Source organism: Ochotona curzoniae, unplaced genomic scaffold (genome assembly GCF_017591425.1).
Source record: "Ochotona curzoniae isolate NIBS_2020 unplaced genomic scaffold, NIBS_Ocur_1.0 contig_3622, whole genome shotgun sequence".
Lineage (NCBI taxonomy): Eukaryota > Metazoa > Chordata > Mammalia > Lagomorpha > Ochotonidae > Ochotona > Ochotona curzoniae.
The window spans coordinates 21,443,027-21,462,285 of record NW_024465926.1 but is presented as its reverse complement, the minus strand read 5'-3'; the positions used below and the strand labels follow the sequence as shown (position 1 = coordinate 21,462,285).

Below are 19,259 nucleotides of genomic sequence, written 5' to 3'. Positions count from 1 at the left end.
CTTTAGGGAAACCAGAATAAGACTGAGATCTAGGAGTGTAAGCCTTCTCGTGAGTCTGAAAAGCATACTTGTTCTCATAGAGTATGCAAATCTGTCAAAGGAGTACTTGCTGACTCCTGAGGTCTCTGTGACCTTAAAGCAAGTTCCAGATCTAAGCTATTCAGCGCTTCGGAGACTCATCTTGCTCAGCTGTGAAATGGGTACCCTGGTTGATCTGCATTCATCATCCAGGCTCTCCCCACTCAGCCATGCCTCCCACACCACAGCAGAGAACTCCAGTTTATGTAGCAGGATCACATGAGCTCATTTTTGTAAAAGTGCTCACTAAGCTGAAAAGCGCTGTACAAATGAAGCGGATTATTATTAGTCTTTTATGAAACACAACTTATAATGATGCAAAATGATCCAGAAAAAGAAAACAGGGTAGACAAACCTGAAATACAACATCTATAACACCTGGTAGGTGCTTACTAAGTCAGAGTAAGTAGAGAAATATACAAATGACAGGTTTGTGTTTCAACCATTCAGGGTCTAAGACCAAGGATTAAATATACCTAAACCACGCAAATCAGAATGCGCCCCAAGAGCCTAGGCTCTTAAAATAATTTAATATGAAAGTACTCTATGGCTTCATTTAAAACATAAACTGTGACCCACCAGCTGTAAGAAAATATTTTAATTCTTACCTCCTCAGTATTCCAAATACAATCTTAACAGATAGCAGGAGCTGGGTGAGGTTGCTCAGCTTTCCCCCCTGCATCCGATAGATTTGAATAATTGTCCTAGCAACCTGTACAAGAAATAATAAAAACCTATAGAATGCTGGGGAGTTAAGCATTATATGCTTGGGTTTTGAAAGGCTGATTCTGACAGACTCCTTGATTTGAAGGCAAACCAGATTTATCCCCTAAACCAACATCCTCTCTCAAACACACACACAAACACAGAGGAAGAAGGGAACTAGAAGGGTGGTACGGAAGTGGTTATGAAACTTTATGAAACAATTCCTTATGAGAGTCCTACGCCAGTTTCCTAGAATATGTAAAATATGGTTCAACTTTAAATGTTCAAATTACAGTGCATACATGTTTTTGACACAGTTATTTCCAGAACGAGGCAAATGGGGAAATAACTACATTTTATAATTTTTCTAGGGAAAATTACTCTCTTCTGGGTGGGCCTAAACGGCCTGACTTTTTTTTCCCCATGCAAATATTTTTATGCTGGGTAACATTTCCAAAACAGGAGTGGTTGATTTTTTTTCTTTTGTTGAAATGAAACAAACAAGTTTGCTTTCAGAGCCACAGAAATGCCCAACTGTTAGAAAGAAAACTGTTTTTCACTGGCTGCTTGCCGCTCCCATCCCCATGCAATCTTGTCTCTTGGCCCTCGTCTCTAGGAGGCCCCTGGGGCTGTCTGGTGGAACTGATTGTAAAACTATTTTGTGCAGAAAAAAAAAAACAAAACCTATTTCCGCAAACTCTGAGACCACCCAGAACATGCCAGCTCTTTGGCAAAAGTCTACCGATTTCCTCAGTATTTGGTCAGCCATATACTGAGTAACTGACCCGCGGGTCTCAGGGTCTTTGAGACAGGGAGAAAAAAAAATCTTCTAAAAGATGGAAAAAAATATTCTCTCTTCAAAACTCTACTCAGAATTAACTTTTTTTTTTTAATTTGGGGAGGGATAAGACACAAGAATCCAAAGTCCTCATCCAAGCTAAATTGTCCAACATTGCCAACACGTTGGAAAAATTAGGGAAGCATTTTGCTAGCAGCTCGGGTACCGAAGCTCCCCTGGAAGGGAGTGGCCCTCCCGCGCACACCGAGCCTGGCCCAAAGCCCAGGCGACACAGCCCTGGCCTTGTTTCTGCCTCAGCCTGCGGGGTTCCTCTTCTCACAATGTTCTCTCTCACCTGCTAGATACTCAATAAACGTGGATTCAAGGAGTAAAAACCGCAAGTCAGCCTCGGGACCCCACAGAGGCCAATCATGGGGTACACGGGTTTATTCGTGTCTTATCGCCTCACCTCTGCTGAAATAACTTGGCCTCGGCCGTTTCGGTCCCTAACTACTGAAGACAAGATGGAGAGCAAACCCGAGAGGGAAGACAGGTCGCGCCAGACGCAAACCGGGATCGGGATGGGGGGCCCACCTGACAGCCTCGCCCACACTCGGGCTCTCACTGAGCAGAAGGCCGGCGCAGCCGCCGCGCGGGGCCGGAGCCGGAGCGGGATGGGGCGCCACCGCGCGCAGCCCGCCGGCCCCAGGCCGCGCCCTCGCCGGGCCCGCCCGCGCCCACCCTGAGGGAGCCGCGAGCCCGACCCACGCTGGGGGAAGGGGAGGCCGCGCCACGCGCACGAGCGCGCCTGCGCGCCGCCGCCAGCTGAGGCGAGGCCCCGGGCGCGCGCCTCCCGTGGCCTCCCGGCCTCCGCCCCTCCCGCCCCCCCGGGTACCGGCGCGCGGCCCTGCTGACGTCAGCGGGCGGCTGGCGGAGCCGGGTGCGCAAGGCCGCCGGCGCACTCGCCGTTGCGCTCGCCCCCTCCCCCGCTCGGGCTCGCGCGCGCGTTCTCTCGCTCCTGCTCTCCCTTCATTTCCCCCCTCCCTCCCTGCCTTTCCTCTCTCTCTCTCTCTCTCTCAACCTCTCCCTCGAGCTCCCGACTGGCCGCGGCTCCCTCGCGCTCTCCCCCCTCTCCGGTAGGCTCCACCGAGCGATGCGAGCGCTGGAAGACAGCGACATCTTCTCCCGCTAGAGACTTGCCCCCCGCCCGGCCCCTGCCCAGCCCTGCCCAGCGCGCGGGGACCGGCGAAGTCGCCTCGGACGCACCGACGGCTGAGGACCGGCGATGCACATGCACTAGCAGCACCCCCTAACTCACTCCCTCCACATCCCGCGCCGCCGACACCGCCGCCTCCGCCAGACGCCTCCTCCGATAGCCGCGGCAGAAGGACCCACCCTGCCCCCCACCCCACCCTCCGCGGGTTCCAGCTGTGAATCCAGCTTTGACTCTTATTTTTTGGGGAGGGGGGTCGTGCACTAAGCCTCCGTGCCTGCACCCAGCGCCTCTTCTCCCGGTTCCGGAACCCGAGACCTTGGCCACCCTCATCTGGACACCCCACCACCACCACCACCACCACCACCACCACCGCCAGACCCACGCCAGGTGCCGCGAGTCTCGGCTGCCGGGATCTGGTTAGCAGCCTTTTTTTGGGGGGGGTGCTGGTTTCCTGACATTTTTGTTTCCAGCCCCCAGGAAAGAATACCGTGATTTTTTTCCCCCTTTGAGCCCAGGCTCTGCTCTCTGGGGGGGTGGGGGGCGCTCCAAGCAGGGGAGCCGTGCCAGCCGAGTCGAGCGGGCTGTGGCAGGGAAGGGGCCACCATGGGATGTACTCTGAGCGCAGAGGAGAGAGCCGCCCTCGAGCGGAGCAAGGCGATTGAGAAAAACCTCAAAGAGGATGGCATCAGCGCTGCCAAAGACGTGAAATTACTCCTGCTGGGTAAGAACCGAGGTTGCCACCCCCCGTCCCCTGACCCTGGCCACTCCACACCCCCTGCCACCAGCCCCCTGCTCCACCTTGCTCTGGCAGCCCTAGTCCCTGAGTTGGCCCCACCTTATGCACGGGGTTGCCCAGCCTTCGCATGCTTTCCTCGCCCCCTCCCCAAGTGCCTCCAAGCTGACACTCACCAGTGTCCCCCCCCAATCTGTGTCCCAACAGGGGCTGGAGAATCGGGGAAAAGCACCATTGTGAAGCAGATGAAGTAAGTCTCTGTGGTGTTGCCATTTGTACTTTTATTAAGAATAATTTTTAAAGATCGTTTTTATGACCTCATGCACTCCACATTGCACCCCAGGCCTGTTTTTTAATTCGTACACACACACACACACACCAGCACTTGACAGCCCTCCCCCTCTCTTACGTTGGTTCTGGGTCCTCCACCCCAACTCCTTGGGTGGGTGTTGGGGGGGAAGGGGAGCGCCTGTAGTTGTATGAATGACAGTGTCCGCCATATTGATCAGAACATCACACTGTTGGCATGATTAGCATCATTACTCCCGCCGGTGGCGTGTTCCGTGTGTCTGGCTGTCTCCATTCCCTCCTCCTCCTTTCATGCCCCTGCCCTGGAGATCCAGAATCTCGCTTCTCCCTGCTCTTTGCCCTGCATTGATTTTGAACTTGGAGGGGACCCAGCCCTAGACTGTGTGCAGGATAAAGTGTCTGCTGTTCATGGGTTTTTGGTGCTGAATTGGAGGTTGTGGTTTCTACTCCCCACCCACCCACCCAAAAAGCAGCCAGGGTTAGGGATGGGCCCCTAAGTGATGTGACTGGCATAGATGCATCCTGGCATAGGTGGGAGACTGGCTGTGGGACTAAAATGCTTGCCTCTTGCTGCCTGGGCCCCGTCTCTCCCCTCTTCCTTCCCTGCCTCTCCACGTTTGCTGCCCTGACTGGGGCAGCTTTCCTCCCCTGTGGCCCTTATCTGTGTATTTATTTACACTCTGCATAGGCCTGTCTTACATGTATTCTACCCATGATGCAGTTTTAAGGCCCCACTTGCTGCCACCACCCTCTGCCTTAGGTATCAATTTCCCCTTCTAATTAGCTGGGGGTGGATTTGAGTGATGGTTGAAAATTAAAGCAAAATGGGATATTCCTTCCCTTCCACACTTTCTCAATAAGGAGCCTCGCCCCTCCTTCCCACTGGCAGGCTCGCATCTTGCCCCATGCACGTAGCAGTACCTGGTGTGCTAACTGGCAGCTCTGCTTGGGGAGGGGATGGCCAGCAGGAAAGGGGTACCAGGCCTCCTGACCTGGCTGCTTCCGTTTGGCCTGATAGTTCTGGGTGGAGGAGTTCGTTAAGACCGTTTAGTGAGGATTCCACGTCGCTTTGCTGTGACACCTTCATGCACACACAGCTCCTAATTAGGGGTTGCTGTGCAGTAAACAAAAATGATTATTTTTCAACTTGACAAGATAGCCGAAGTAATTGCATCCCGTAGGAAAACAATAGAAAATAAAAACCCCTTTCGTGGGAAGGTGGGTGGGAAACGGAGTGTTCTGTTTGGGAACCAAGAAGCAAGAAATCTTGCATGTGTAACAGGCATGACAAGCGGGTTCCAGGCGGCGCCATGATGGTAGGGAGTAGTGGCTAGGAGGCAGCACCCCCCCATATGCTTCACATGTTCGTGTTTTGTTCGAAGGCTCCCTGGGGCTTTCTGTGCAGAGGCCCCCACGGCTTGCCGCACCCTTCTGAGCCACCGGTAATTTGGCCTGGGGCTTCTCCCGGAGCTCCTGCAGCCCTAATGGATGGGGAGGCGGAGCCTTGGGAATTGCTTTTTGCAACAAGGTGCATGTTGCATCTGCCTGGAGCCCTTGCGGTCGGTAAATGGAAGCCGAAGCACCCACTTTCTCCCAAGGGAAGATGTCTCCAAAGTTCAGAAGTCAGTAATCTGTAATAGCGTGGGGTTGGAGCCTGGTAGAAGCCCCAGCCACCCGAGCGGGGTGAGGTTTCAGGCGTTGCGAGTGGTGGACAGCGCCCAGCGGAGACCGGAAAAGTCGATGGGGCTCAATTCGGTCACATTCGGCTTAGCTCGGTGTGGTTGGGCACCTGGCTCGGAGGGACTCGGCAGTGTTCGGAGCCTAATCGGGGCTCTGACGGAGAGAGCCGAGTGGCTTTGGAAGAGACGAAGGCACTCGGAAATCCTTGCTGGAGCAGAGCAATGGAGGAAGGAGGGGGGACTGGCTAGAGTCGGCCAAAGCAACTCCTTCCTTACCTGCTTTTCCTTGAACATGCCCCATAAATTAGGTTGATTTAATAAGAAGTTTAAAAATATATGCTGAGTCCCCCCAAGGGTGCCTTGCCTTTTTTATTCAAAGAGAGCTGAGCTCTCTGAGGAGATAGGTGTGCCACTTTAGAACAAAAAATTCTAATTCTGTGCTGGGGCAGAAAAGTCTTAAATTAAGGCTGTATGTAGATTTGTCTGGAAAATCCTATGTCTTCGTATTTTGTTTCATTGTGTGTTAAGAGTGGGGGTAGGGAATGAAGTGTTGGTGTTTGAGACAGTTAAGTAAGGAATTGGAATATTTCTTTTGCACTAATCCCTGTACCAACTCTCACAGGACACCTTTTGGAAGTAAAATGTCTGGCAAAACAGATTGTATAAGTAAAACAATTAGTATTTTTTAAAGGGGTAACATATCATCCTACCTTAGGGAGTAGGCTTAGTTTGCTGAAGCAGGGGGGGTCAATCAGTTTTCTGACCCGTGGAAGTTTTACCGCAAGGGACCCTGGCATACTTGTTGTCCTGACACATTCATGAATGGCAGCCTTCCTTGTGAACCCTCCAGCTTGGCTTAAAATAAATCAGACCAGGGCATTGTGCCAGGCTGGATGCAGGACTTGTTTTATTAACCACAAAAAGTGGAATTGATGTCACAGTATCATAGTGACAAATTCTTTGGAGTTCTCCCTCGCAGGCAAGATCACCACTTGACTGAGAGACACTTGGAATCAGAATTATACTGTGGGTGAGGCCTAACCCCAAAATCTAGGAGGCACTTAGAGAAAGCAGTTTCAGACTTCCTGTGCTGTGCAATCAGTAACTCATCTATTGGGTCATGTGTGTGAGTCAATAAGAATGCTTGCAGATCTCAGCTGGACAGATGAAATTAGAAGGGTAGAGTCCTCCATGAACCGTGTCCTGTGAGAACCCGGTGGTTTCCCAGTGGGAGGTGAGGTTTCGTTCCCAGCTCTGCCTATTGGGCTGAGAAGAACATATGAACATTCAGACATGACTAGTTGCCTTGAATTCAGTGTTTCCAGAAGAGCAAAGAGCGTTCCGTTCAGCCTGTGTTTTCCTCAATGTTGTGGTGTGCTGGCTGGAAGGAATAGCCTCCATATATGCCTGTGGTGACTGAAAGGAAAAGAAGGCCTGGCTGGCAGATGCTGCTAGGATAAAGTGCTGGTACCCTCGTCAGCAGGGGAATCTTGCAGAGACCTTTGAAGTTGTTCTGTTCCTTACTTGCTGGAAGAGCAAAGTTGCTCGTGTTTAAAGGATGTCCCAGAAAATTTGAAAATGGTCATTTTCAAAGCCTGAATCCTAGTACCCGTGTTAAGACTTTCATTTAGACGTGGCTTCCTCGGTTTGTGAATGGGACTGTGAACTCGTATTTCTGGGCATCATGTCAGACAATCCAAAGCGTTTCAGTACTGAGAAATAAGCAGCGGTAATTGAGACAGTGCAAATATAATTTTCCACATACTGTGAGTAATCAGGAACTCCTTTTTTGGGGGTGGGTACCTGGCATTTTAAATAATTTTTGGTGGGAGATGTGACTTCATCTATTTTATAGCCTCATCATTTTGCAGTCAATCAGTGTGACTCTTAGTTATTGAAACTAATCAAAAAGTTTAAAGGAAGTGTCAATTTTGTTAATTACTATATCCTTACAAAGAAATCTCTTAAAGAATTGTATTTTATGAGGCATAGAATAAACAGAACATTTAAGTGGTTTCCCAGTTCTGAACAAATAGTGTCAGCTGCTTTGACTGCACCTAATAAAAATGTAGAATGAACTATGGGGTTGCTGTGGGCATCAGTTTGGCCTTATTTGATTTTTTAAAGTCTTTTGTAATGTCAAAGTCAGGTTGTTTCTCTCTGGAGCTTACTCAGATTTTTTTTTTTTTTTTTTGGTGGGGAGGAGTGAGAATTCAAAGGTGGTAATGAGGTGTGTCTTGCTAGATGGTAGGCTTTACATAAATGGACACACAATGTAGAGGACATTGGTTGTGCATTTACTTCCAAGCTATGTGTTCAGTGCTATTTTAAAATAACATTTCAGCAGTTTCCCAATGAACATATCAGTTTTCATACAGAATTTTCCAGGCCTCATAAGTGGGATGTATTTCTGAAGTAAGACCCCACTATTTCAGAGAGGGCAATCTTAAAAAGTCTCTTGGCTGTCCAAAAACAATAAAATAATGCATTATTATAAATAATAAAATGACATGAAATAAAATTTTATATGTATGTATATGTATATATATGGTAGTTTCTTCCTCCAAGCTGGCTCTGACCTTGTAATTAGGGCAATAACAGTTTGGTCTGAGTTTAGGACAAGTCTTAACTCTTCTAGCACAGTGCTGTTCAGCACCTTCCAGGTAGCTCTAGTGTTAATGAAAAGACAACTGGCAACTTGCTCAGAGCCATATAAAATGGCATGTTGCTCCGACATGCCCCTTGGGTCTCATGTTAAGATTCTCTTGAGAGCTGCTCTGCTAGATTTGTGAACTTGTTTCTGCCATCACCTCGTCCTGTAGCTGCTTTGCCTCCCTCTCTTCTGCCTGTCTCCATGTTTATTCAAATGGATGCACCTTGCTCACTGGAGACTGCGTGAGCGTGAACTGAATGTCAGATCACGTAGCACATGAGTTCTCTTCTGCTAATGGATGGAGCTCTCTCCCTCCTAACTGTTCACTGAGCTGAAAACACCAGCAGACATTCCTGCCAGAAGGGCAGCAAATAGTAGCCCACCCCATCTTTTTAGGAACTAGGTGTGGAATTCTTGAGCATTAATTACTCGTTCATTTCTGAGTTGAAACCTATATACCTTGCCACCAGTTAGATCCATGAATGAAGTTGCATGTGAGTTGACATGGCTGGAAAAGAATCCAGAACTTCCCTCTGTCTGGGGCTGGGTCACATTTGTAGCACTCATTGTCCAAGTGCCATCTTGAAGCCAGCCAGATTGTATTGTCTTCTTAGCATGCCACATCTGCCCAAGATAAGACAAAATTACTCATGTTTTTCAACTGTACATTACCCTAGCTTTGTTAACACTGGAGATTTAATATGATTCAAATAAGGTCCTATTTTTCTGACATGTGCTCAATCCCTTGAATGCAGGGAGTTGATTTCTTGTCTCCCAGTATTTTCAACTCGTTTCTAATGAAATCAGACCTTATTACCAGAGCACCTCGATCAGAAAGACAACAAACAGGCTGGCAGAGGGAAGGATTTCAGACTGGGATAAAGCATTTTTGGAAACAGTTAACAAAATTGATACTAGCAAAAAAAAAAACATTTTTCATTTTGAGAAACAGAAAAGTGTGTGTGTAAATGCATGTACTACAAGGGTTTAAAAACAGTAGGTGATGGAGCCTAGTGGTTAAGGTACCACTTGGGACTCCATTGGGAGTGGCTAGGTTTGAGCCCCCGCCTCACTGCTGATGCCTGCTGATTCCTGCTTCCTGCTGATATAAATTCTGTGAACAACAATGACTCAAGTCCTTGGGTCCTACCACCCACATGGGAAACCCAGATTTGGTTCCCAGCTCCTGGCTTCAGATTGATCCAGCATTACATATTGCAAACATTGGGGGCCCCAAAGATAAAAGATTTTACTTTTTCTTGCTTTCTCTTGCAAAGGAAAAAAACAAAAACAAAAAGCAAAGTGCGTGCCATGAGCAGGGCACTCCACTGTTACTGATTGCATCACATGAAAAGCTTGAAGGTGCCCAAATGAATTCCATTCTAAGAATTGGCTCAGATTTGAATCACATTTTTATTTATTTTTTCTCTTTTATTCACACACAATTTAGTATAAAGGAAAGTGTTAAAGAAATTAGTTGTTAATATGGGGAAGGGGAGGAAGGAGCAGTGACCTGTTAACTGATTTGGAAGAAACAGGTAGTTTCTTATTTAGAGAAGCAGCTCAGTGTACTTCTCTTCAGTTGAGAGTGGTTAAGAGTGTGGGCTCTGCAACCAGGCTGCCTCTGGATGTAGAACTTAGACAAGTTACTTAAGTTTGGTGCCTCCATTTCCCTCCTTATAAAATAACAAACATATCTCCCCAGTAGGGGTATTGTGAGCATGAAATGAGTTTGCCAGATGAAATGCACATTATAACAGTGTCTGAAATGTGGAAATCATTATACCAGTGTTAGCTCTAGTCTTTAATTCCTTTGAATGATTAGAGGGTATTCCCTTCTTGTGTAGAGTTCACTTGTTAAGTATGGAGTACTTAGCCACGCTGAGAGCCATGAAAGGGTGGGGGAATAGCTCCGCGGCTCATGTTCATGACTTTTCTTCCCCTTGTCTGCTGTGCAGCACCAGTTACGTAACAAACTGTGTTGTCATAACTGATGTGACATTTTTGATGGCGTCGCTGCTTCAACCCAAGGGGCTTGGGTGATGTTACAAAGACAAAGAGCACTGAGCTAGGAGTGCAGACCAGTAACTCTGCCTCTGACTTTGTTAAGGGCTCAGTTTTCTGAAATAATTAGAACATCGGTAATCAAGACTCCTTTTGTAAGCTGAAAGGTCAATGGAATTGGGAATCCCCTCTGTTTTTTGGGTGAACTTATAAATATAAAAGCACCTATGGTGATTCCATCTCGTGGAGGATTTGAGATTTCCCTGAAGGTTCTGTGAAGACCAAGGTAATTGCAGCAGATCCACCACAACCACTAAACTTTGTCAACCAAGAAAGTTGTAGTTCTGAGAGCATTTTGAGAAAACACATTAAGCCAAACTTTTTAAGCAGGCCTGGTTCTCAAGTGAATAAGGAGGAATTGAAAGTATCTGTCAGAAACAGAACATTTCTGGGAAGAGAGAGCCAAGGACATGTTAGAGAGAGAAGTGGTTTGTCTGTAGCTTTCAGGATACTCAGAAGTGGAGAGAGTACTGGCCCCGACCAGGCATGACTGCAGATTAAGGGCCTTGTCCAGGGTAAAGGTTCTAAGGTCCTGGAGTTTGGGAGATTGGCAGACTGGTAAAAAGGGAAGGAGCAGGGCATTTGTGTTTTAATTTTTACATACTGCCTGACTTGACTTTGGGCAGATCGTTTAGCCCTTCTGGTCCTCAGTTTGTCTCTTAAACAAGATACAGACTTTCACTTTAAAATGTCTTGTTCCTACTCAGAGTTTTCAGTTCTAAGATACAGTAAATGCAAAGAGAAACCTAGAAGCTAGAAATGCAGTAGGGGAATAATGGGAGTATTTACCACCCACAGGTTTTAAATGCTGAGCCATCTCTAGTTCTAATTTTCTTTACAAAGAAAAGGAGAAACATGCTTTTCATAGCACCATTTAAAGTTTAAGTAAAATAAAATTCTGCAAGTCTAATAGTCAGTGCCCTGAATTTGTCCTTTTACTCCCTTAGTTTGTCAGCCATCTTAGAAGCAAATGCTATGCCAGAAAAGGAAGAGGAAGATCATGCATAAGAATTAGACTTCATGGCCAAGAGTTTCTCTCAAATTCCCGGCCTATGTGTTAGCCAACAGCTAGTTTTTCTGTAAAACTTTGCCGGAGGGAGTAGTGTCACCATGCTTTAAAAGTGACTCTCTGTCACCTTCTCCATTTTATCCCCTGGACTCTGAAATTACTAAACATGTTACACCTTGTAAATTATTAGATGCTTATATGGCTTTGTCCCTTTCTAGCCTGGTGCCTCTTCTGCCTAAAGCAGAGATGTGGTGACATTTTTGTTCATAGTATAGCCCGAGTCCAATGTCAAGTGTAAAGGAGGTGCTTAATAAATATTAGTTAAAAGATAAACAAAATACACCAGGAATGCACCTACTCTTCTACGTAAGTCAAAAACCATTGAAAACTTTGGATGACCATGGAATGTGATTGTCATTTTTCATCTGTAGTCAATATCTTCATTTGTTTTTTCACATTAACTTGTGAGGAAATAAAGTTATTAGTTCCATCTTCCAACTGAGGAAGAGAGCTTCAGAGAAGTCAGATAGGAAGTTCGTTCTGTGATCCAGGCAAAGAAAGATCAAGAACAAAATTAAAGCAGTAGGAATGTGGATGGGTAAAGGAGACAGATGGAAGGGCTGTTTGGGCACTGGGATAATAGAACTTTAGTGATGATTAGTAGAAGAGGATTTGAGGAAGAGATGAGTTTTTGAAATTAGCCAGAAGTTGATTCATACTTCCTTGTTTTGGCCACCAGTGGGGTGGTATCCCCTGAAATGAAACAATGCAAGAGGTAGAAAGCGGACATGGGAAGGAAAATAATGGCTTCGTTTGGTCATGTTCATGATTCTTGTGGCTCATTCTAGTGAAGATCCCCAGTAGTTGGTTAGTTCTGTGCATCAGGAGATAGGACATACCTGGGGAGAAGAGTCCATTTGGAATTCCGTGATGCTTGTGAATAGTAAGAGCTGTGGAAGTGGGTGCCCTCCCCAGGCTGAGTGAGAAGGGAAGGGAAGGCAGAGGATGCACTCCTACCTGCCACCCCCCACCCTGCCCCAAGACAGTGGCCACAGAAAGTGAGAAAAATTTGGGAAGAAAAAGCTGTGATGAAAACTGAAAAGCAGTAACTTGAGAGATGGAAAAGAAGACTCCTTATGAAGGACTATACTATTGTAGCAATGTGGGGAGACTCTGTCGTGGGTTAGGAATTTGGGGGTGAGGGGCAGAAATCTCATTCTCTACAAAATTGTACCATAAAATTCAAAATAAAAAGTTAACAAATGGAAAAAAAGAAGACCCAAGGCAGAGTAATGTCATGAAAGGGAACAGAAGAATTTCAAGAAGTGGGTAGTTGAGTCAGATAGTGCAATACTCAGGGAAGACAGAGATATGGGTGTCCAATGAGTCTGGCAAGTTATTGATGACCTGGGCAGGAGTTGCTTCAATGGCACAGGGGTGAAAACCAGTCACAAAGAGAACTAAGTCATGCCCAGGATTGAGGAAGTATGTGGAGCCCAAAAATAGAGATTCATACCAAACCCTGACCCTCAAAGAATACAAGGTTGTAGAAGGAAGGGGAGGGAGGTGGGAGAAAAACATGGGGCCGAGTATTTAGCTAACATGGAGGGGCTTGTGTCACTGAGAGGCTGTCAAGAGCAAGCCTTGAGGAGGGAAAAGTAGAATCCCTCAAGGAGGGAGAGCTTGTTCTTGACATGAGTGTGCCTCTACTTCCCCAAGACTGACAGAAGGGCAGTAAGGGCAGGGAGTACACAGAGAAATACAGGGTTGAGGCAGAGGGAAAAGGAAGTTGAAGAAATTCCTGTCTTAGCCTTTTTTTTCTCTCTTTCTGAAGTGAAAAGAATAATTTAAAAGAATTTTTTTTGTTTATTTGCTAGAATACTAATACCTGGCATTCAAGCCACTCATTTATTGATCCAATACTGCAATAGCACTTAATGTGTGTTACACACTGTTTTAGGTGCTTGGAGGTTCAGTGGCAAACTAACCTATTCCCGTGGGTATCAGGCATTAACCTCATAACAAAATAGTTGAACACAGTATTTGCAGACTGCTAACATTTTCCTGGAGTTACACCTTTGGGGGAGGCCTTATACTGATTAGGGAAAGATTCACTTCCTTTTTCAGAGACTTGAATAAGTTGGAGGAGACAAACTAGGGTCATAATTGTACCCAAGAGATCATCGGAATTTAATTTGTATAGGGGCTTAGGATTACTCTGGGAGGAAGCAAGGTGTGAGAATTCAGAGTTCAGTGGATACCTGTGCTTTTATTCTGTCCAGCTTCACTCATTCCAGGCTCTTCCAGTGAGGCCATCTGTCACTGCCACACAACCCCCCAATCCCACCCTGCCCCGAAGCCAGGATATAGAAGGGGTACTTGACTCAAGTCTGGCTATTCACAAGATCACATTCTCCTGGCTACAGTGATTGGCCTGGGATTAGGTATGTGACTAAAGGCAGTCCAGTCATGGTGTCTCTTGGAATTTCATAGTCGAAAGAAGCTAACCTAACATGAGGGAGACTGAGCCTTTGAGAGTTTGAGGTACAGGGGAAAGGATGGTAAGAGGAGTGAAAGAAGCAGAGAAGAAGCCCAGAAGATATCTGATGAATACTGTTGGACTCTTTGACAGTTACATGAACCAATAAATCCCTCGTTTTGCACGAACTAATTTGAACTGAGATTTTGTTCCTCACAACCAAAATCATCTTGGAAAAAAAAATTGGTAAGACCATGCAGAAAGAACAAATATTTGTATTTTGAACTAATGCACAAAAGCAGAATTCAGACATACAGGAAATTCCTGGGGTAATGGACAGCCTCAGGTAACTGAAGAGTTGAAAGTATGTAGGAATATGAAGAGAAGGAACTGGAAAGGGAGAGCGGGGTTGAATTGTAGCGTCCCTGGTAATTTTACTGAGGAATATGAACTTTGAACACGGTATGATACCATGTTTGGGGATTCTGATGAAAGAAGACCAAAGGTGAAAGCTGAGAGATTTTTGTAATCTGAATTGGGACATTGGTAGGAAAATCAATGAGGAATTGGATGAGACCTAGTGTCTAGTTAAACATGAGGAGAAGAGAGTAGATGAGCTAAGTCCTGCCCGTTTGAAGTTGAGTGACAGAGTTTAGTCATGCCAAGAAATTAGGAAGAGGTTCAGGGAGAGAGGTAACAAAAGGAACATGGCAGATCACATCACAAGCATGTATTTCAGATCTTGACAGGATGGCTTTCTGGAAAGTGTTTATTTACAGTTTTTCTGGATGATCTGGTGTTTAGAAGGGAATTTGGGGCTAAAAGGATAATTGCGCTCAGCTGCCATGTGTGGTAGAACCAGGAGAGTGGATATGATGCCCATTGGGTAGGAGTACAGATGGACAGGAAGGGGGAAGGACTGGAGAAGGAGCCCACTGTTGGGATCTGCAGGTAGCTCCAACTGGCAGCAGGAAACTCAGAGCATCCTGCTACATTGGGAAACCCTAGGAGGAAACATGCTGTGAGTAGTCCTAGGTGACCAAAAAGTTTTTATTTCGTGGCATTTCCAATTTAGATAAGGACTAGGAAGATTTGCATTTGGTGATTGAAGTCATTATTGACCTTTGTAAGAGCAGTGTCTGTGGAGAGAGGTATAATAGCCAAACTGAAGAAAATCTTACGATACAATTAAGACTGGGCTGGGAGTCCCTAAATGTTCTGGTGACTCTGGTCAGGTTCCTTAAAATTAGGGAACTAGACTGAGAGATCTTTAAACTTCTGCTTAACTCTTGAGATCATAATTTAAGTCTTGCTGTCCAACACAGCAGATGTTCTTGTGGCAAAGGAATTTCACTCCTTCTACTGTAGCCACCCACAATTCACATGGCAAATTATAACAAAACTAAGCTTCCAGAACTCTAGTGCTAACTGATAAAGAAAACTAGGACATAAGCCTAAGGAATTGTGGACACTAGTGTGTGTTGCATACATGTGTTCTCCCCAGTGGAAGTCGGAACCCTGCAAAAATAGGAATATACCCTATAATACTGAGGGTTGGAGGCCAGCACTGTGTGCTTTACTTCTGTGGAAAGAGGGCACTGACAAAGGTTCTAGAATTCAAAGACAAAACAACCGCTAAGTGCCCCCTCTGGATGCATGATTATGGAAAAAGGAAGCTTTGTGAGTCTGAGCTACCTGTGTGAAAGCAGCAGCCAAGACAAGCAAAGAAGGGCTGAGGTGGGGGGCAGGTCCCTATGCCATAGCACATGGATAAACCTGAGAGCACCAGTGGACGAGGGCACTCTGTGGTCCCCTCTGTGTGTGGGGGGATGGGAGGTGGAAATGGGAAGGTAGAATGCCAGTGGAGGGAACCTGGTTTGGAATGGCAGCAACTTCTACCCTTTTATTTCTTGTGTGCTATATAGGATCTGTTTGGTCCTTGAATCTTGCCTTAATATTTCTATTACATGAACTTCCCCATTCCCTAACCTCTATGACTTTTGTCTATTCATGCTCCAGATACCAATGGAAGATCAGCCATTTAGGAATAGATCTCTTAATAAGATAGACAAGCTTCCTGCCTGCAAAGACTTTACACTTTTAGAGCAGAGTTAGTAAACAAAGCAGTGTGAACAGGAAGACTTCAGATAGTGGTGAATGTTCTGAAGGATGGAATCAGCATTCAGGAATGGAAAGTGGCTGGGGAGATGAGGAAGTCAGAAGGCAGCAGGTCATGAAAGATCTGAGGAAGAGGGAACAGCAGATACAAAGGTCCTGAGGCCAAAACAGCCAGCAGGCCACTGAGACTGGACCTTAAGGATGGGAAAACTGATAGGAATGAGGCTAAAGAAGCAGACAGGGGCCATGATATTATGAATAACATGGAAGTTGAAGCATGATAGCTTGACTTACCTTCTGTATTCTAAAGATCTTCCTGCATTCTGGAAAGGGCAAAACTACAAGAACAGAAATGATAGCCCTGGTTTCCAGGGGTTGGGGAAGAAGGATGGGGAGAGGGATTAACTACAAAGTGGTGCAAGGGAATTTTGATGGGTGATGAAAATATTCTCCCTCTTAATTGTGGCACTTACACAACTGTGTATGTTTATTAGAACTCATTAAACTGTAATCCTAGGAAAAAAGGTGAATTTTACTCTGAGTAAATTATACCTTAATAAAGCTGACTCATAAAATATGCATTTTTAAATCAAAAAAGAATTGCAGTTTGCCTTAGTAGAATCCTTCTGGCTGCTGTATAGGAGGTGGGTGACAGAGCGTAAGCGTGGAAGCAGAGGCCCATGGCACAGTCGAAGCAGTGTGTCTACACAGTGCCGCTCTTTCAGTGTGGTCTGCATTGCATGCTGCTCCTTGAATGTCCTTCAGTCAGCTTGTTGATGCCTAGTTTTTCTGTTTTCTTAGCTTTCTTTTACACCTGACTTGAAAACTTCATGTGAATAGAAACCATCTGTTTCTTTTGTGAGGCTCCACGGGGCTCCATGGGAGACACCTGTTATGTATTATTTTCCTTACATTTGATTAGTGTGTTAAGTATACAAGCAGCTTCTATATTCATTATCACCCTGGAGCCTTACAAAAGTCTTTTGTTGGGAACATTACCTTGCCCACATTTTATAGACGAAGAAACAGCTAGAAAGTCAGTATAGCAGCATGGAGAGATATGAACCTTGGAGACACTGACTTTGCGCTGTAGTGGCTCTCACTGTGATTTGGGAAATGTACTCACTCTCCTGAACCTCAGTTTCCTCATCATTCACAAGAGACTAAAAAATTAACTCAGTACAGACACACTGAAGATTGGATGAGGTGGTTGAACTTCGTTAAGTGACAGCTCTTACCATTTTGACTCTCAGAGGAAGATGATGTGGCCCCTGCGTAATTGCTCTAGCTCAGTTTTTTTAGTGTTGTCTCTCTTCCAGCACACCTCTCAATGCTTGTTATCTTGCTTGCTGCCAATTGATTGGTCCAGGGATAACTACTTTTTTCCCACTGCACATGTTTAAATACTGTTTATTATTCCACAAATATTTATTGAACACTGACCTTGTGCTCAACACTGCGTAGACACAGGATGTAATAGTGAGTCAAAATAGACATGAATAAGCACTGGAGCCAGATGAAAGGAGGATGCTGCTGGGGCCGGGGAGGCTTCTTAGAGGAGGTTGTATTGAAACTAATATTTTTTTTTAAGAAGCGTTTTTTTGTTGCAACGTAGGTTAGTACACTAGTCTTACATACTTTTAAAAAAAAAATTAAAACAGCAAGCACTCTAGAAGCCATTACTAATTTAAAAGGACATTGCGGGCCCAGCATAGTAGCCTGGCAGCTAAACTCCTTACTTTGGACAAACTGGGATCCCATATGGGCACCAGTTGTAATACTGGCAGTCCCACATCCCATCCAGCTCCCTGCTTGTGGCCTGGGAAAGCAGTCGAGGATGGCCCGAAGCTTTGGGACCCTGCACCTGCGTGGGAGACCCAGAAGAAGTTCCTGGCTCCTGGCTTCAGATCAGTGCAGCTCCAGCCGTTGCTGCTGCTTGGGGAGTGAATCATTGAACAGATGATCTTCCTCTGTCTCTCCTCCTCTCTGTAAACCTGACTTTCCAATAAAAATTAAAAAAAAAAAATTTAAGAAAAGACATTGCTAGCAGCCAAAAATGTCTCTAAATATCTATTCTTGATCACATCTCAACTTCCTCCTCACTTCCCACCCCATTAACTCCCATGGTGTGTCCTTATTTTTCTGTGGGCTTTACTACTTATGCATGTAGCCTCTAACCATATACTCGTGTTTTGCCTAAAATCATTCCATTATAGATCATAGGTCTTGTATCTTCCCTTCTACATTGGGTTTATAATATTCATCCAAGTTGTAATACATAGCTGTAGTTTATTTTCATGATCATGTAGTATTTGCTGGTGCTCATTTTATGAATTTTCTCTACAGCATTCATAAAATCTTGATATTTGATTTAACAAATCCCCCTCACCTCAGTCATCCTCTTAAAAGTGTTTTAGACGGTCTCAGCTCTTTGTGCTTATGTGCAAATATTAGAATCAGGGTTTTAACTTTTTGTTTGTTTCTATATTTGTATTTTAATTATTTGAAAAATTGAGAAGTGAGTAATGTCTTCCATCTGCTGATTCTCTCCCACAGATGCCTGCCACAACTGGGCTGGGCTAGCCCCAAGTCAGGAACTCAGTATGAGTCTCCTCTTGAGGGTGGTACAGATAGGCCCAAGTACTTGAATGTTACCTGCTTCCTCCTGGGGGTGGATTAGCACCCAGCACAGCTGGAACTCAAACCTCAGCATTCCAATATGAGATGCAGGTGGCACAAGTGGCATACTAACCATTGAGCCAACTGCCTGCCCTTGAAATCAGTTTTTGTGACATACATATGTGCACATACATACATTCCCAGTAAGATTTTGATCAGTCTTCCAGTCTGAGTAGACAGATCTTTATTTATTTTTTTGAATTAATTAATTTATTTCAAAGGCAGAATTAGAGACAGACGGGCAGATCTTCTTTCAATCGTTTCACTTCCCACTTATATCAGATGGCTGGTTTTGGACCAGACCAAAACCAGGAACCCAGAACTCCACCCAGGTCTCCCATACGGGTGACAAGGGTCCAAGTCCTTGAGCCATCTTTTGCTGTCTTCTTAGGCATATTAGCAGGGAGCTGGACGAGAAGTAGAACAGCTGGAATTCAAACCAATGCTCAAACATGGGATGCCAACACTCCAATTAGGATGCCAGTGTCACAAGCTGTGTCTTAACTCACTTGATCTCAATGCCAGCTTCAAAACTGGGATCTTTCAATCTTGACTCTTCCTTGGCCCAAGCGTTTGTTTGGGCCCCTCCCCCACATGGGAGACCCAGAGACAGTTGCTGGCTCCAGATTTCAGATTGGTATGTGAACCAATGGATGGAAGATCTCTCTCTGTAACTTTTTCAAAAAAAACTTTTGAATTTTTTTAAAAAGCCCTTTTGTAGAAAAAAAAATCTTTAAGCTTCCTTGTTGATGAGCATGT

At 45.5% G+C, this 19,259-nt stretch overlaps 1 protein-coding gene across 2 annotated transcripts in view; it reads left to right on the top strand.

Moving 5' to 3' along the window:
• Window positions 1–3,377: 3,377 nt before the first annotated feature.
• The window catches only part of GNAO1 (G protein subunit alpha o1), a 153,858-nt gene continuing 137,976 nt past the window's right edge, over window positions 3,378–19,259 (top strand). For both annotated transcript variants that reach the window (XM_040982685.1, XM_040982684.1), the window contains exons 1-2: window positions 3,378–3,498; window positions 3,718–3,760. In XM_040982685.1, coding sequence (XP_040838619.1) covers window positions 3,381–3,498; window positions 3,718–3,760 — 161 coding nt within the window. In that variant the 5' untranslated portion in view covers window positions 3,378–3,380. The remainder of the gene's footprint in view (window positions 3,499–3,717; window positions 3,761–19,259) is intronic.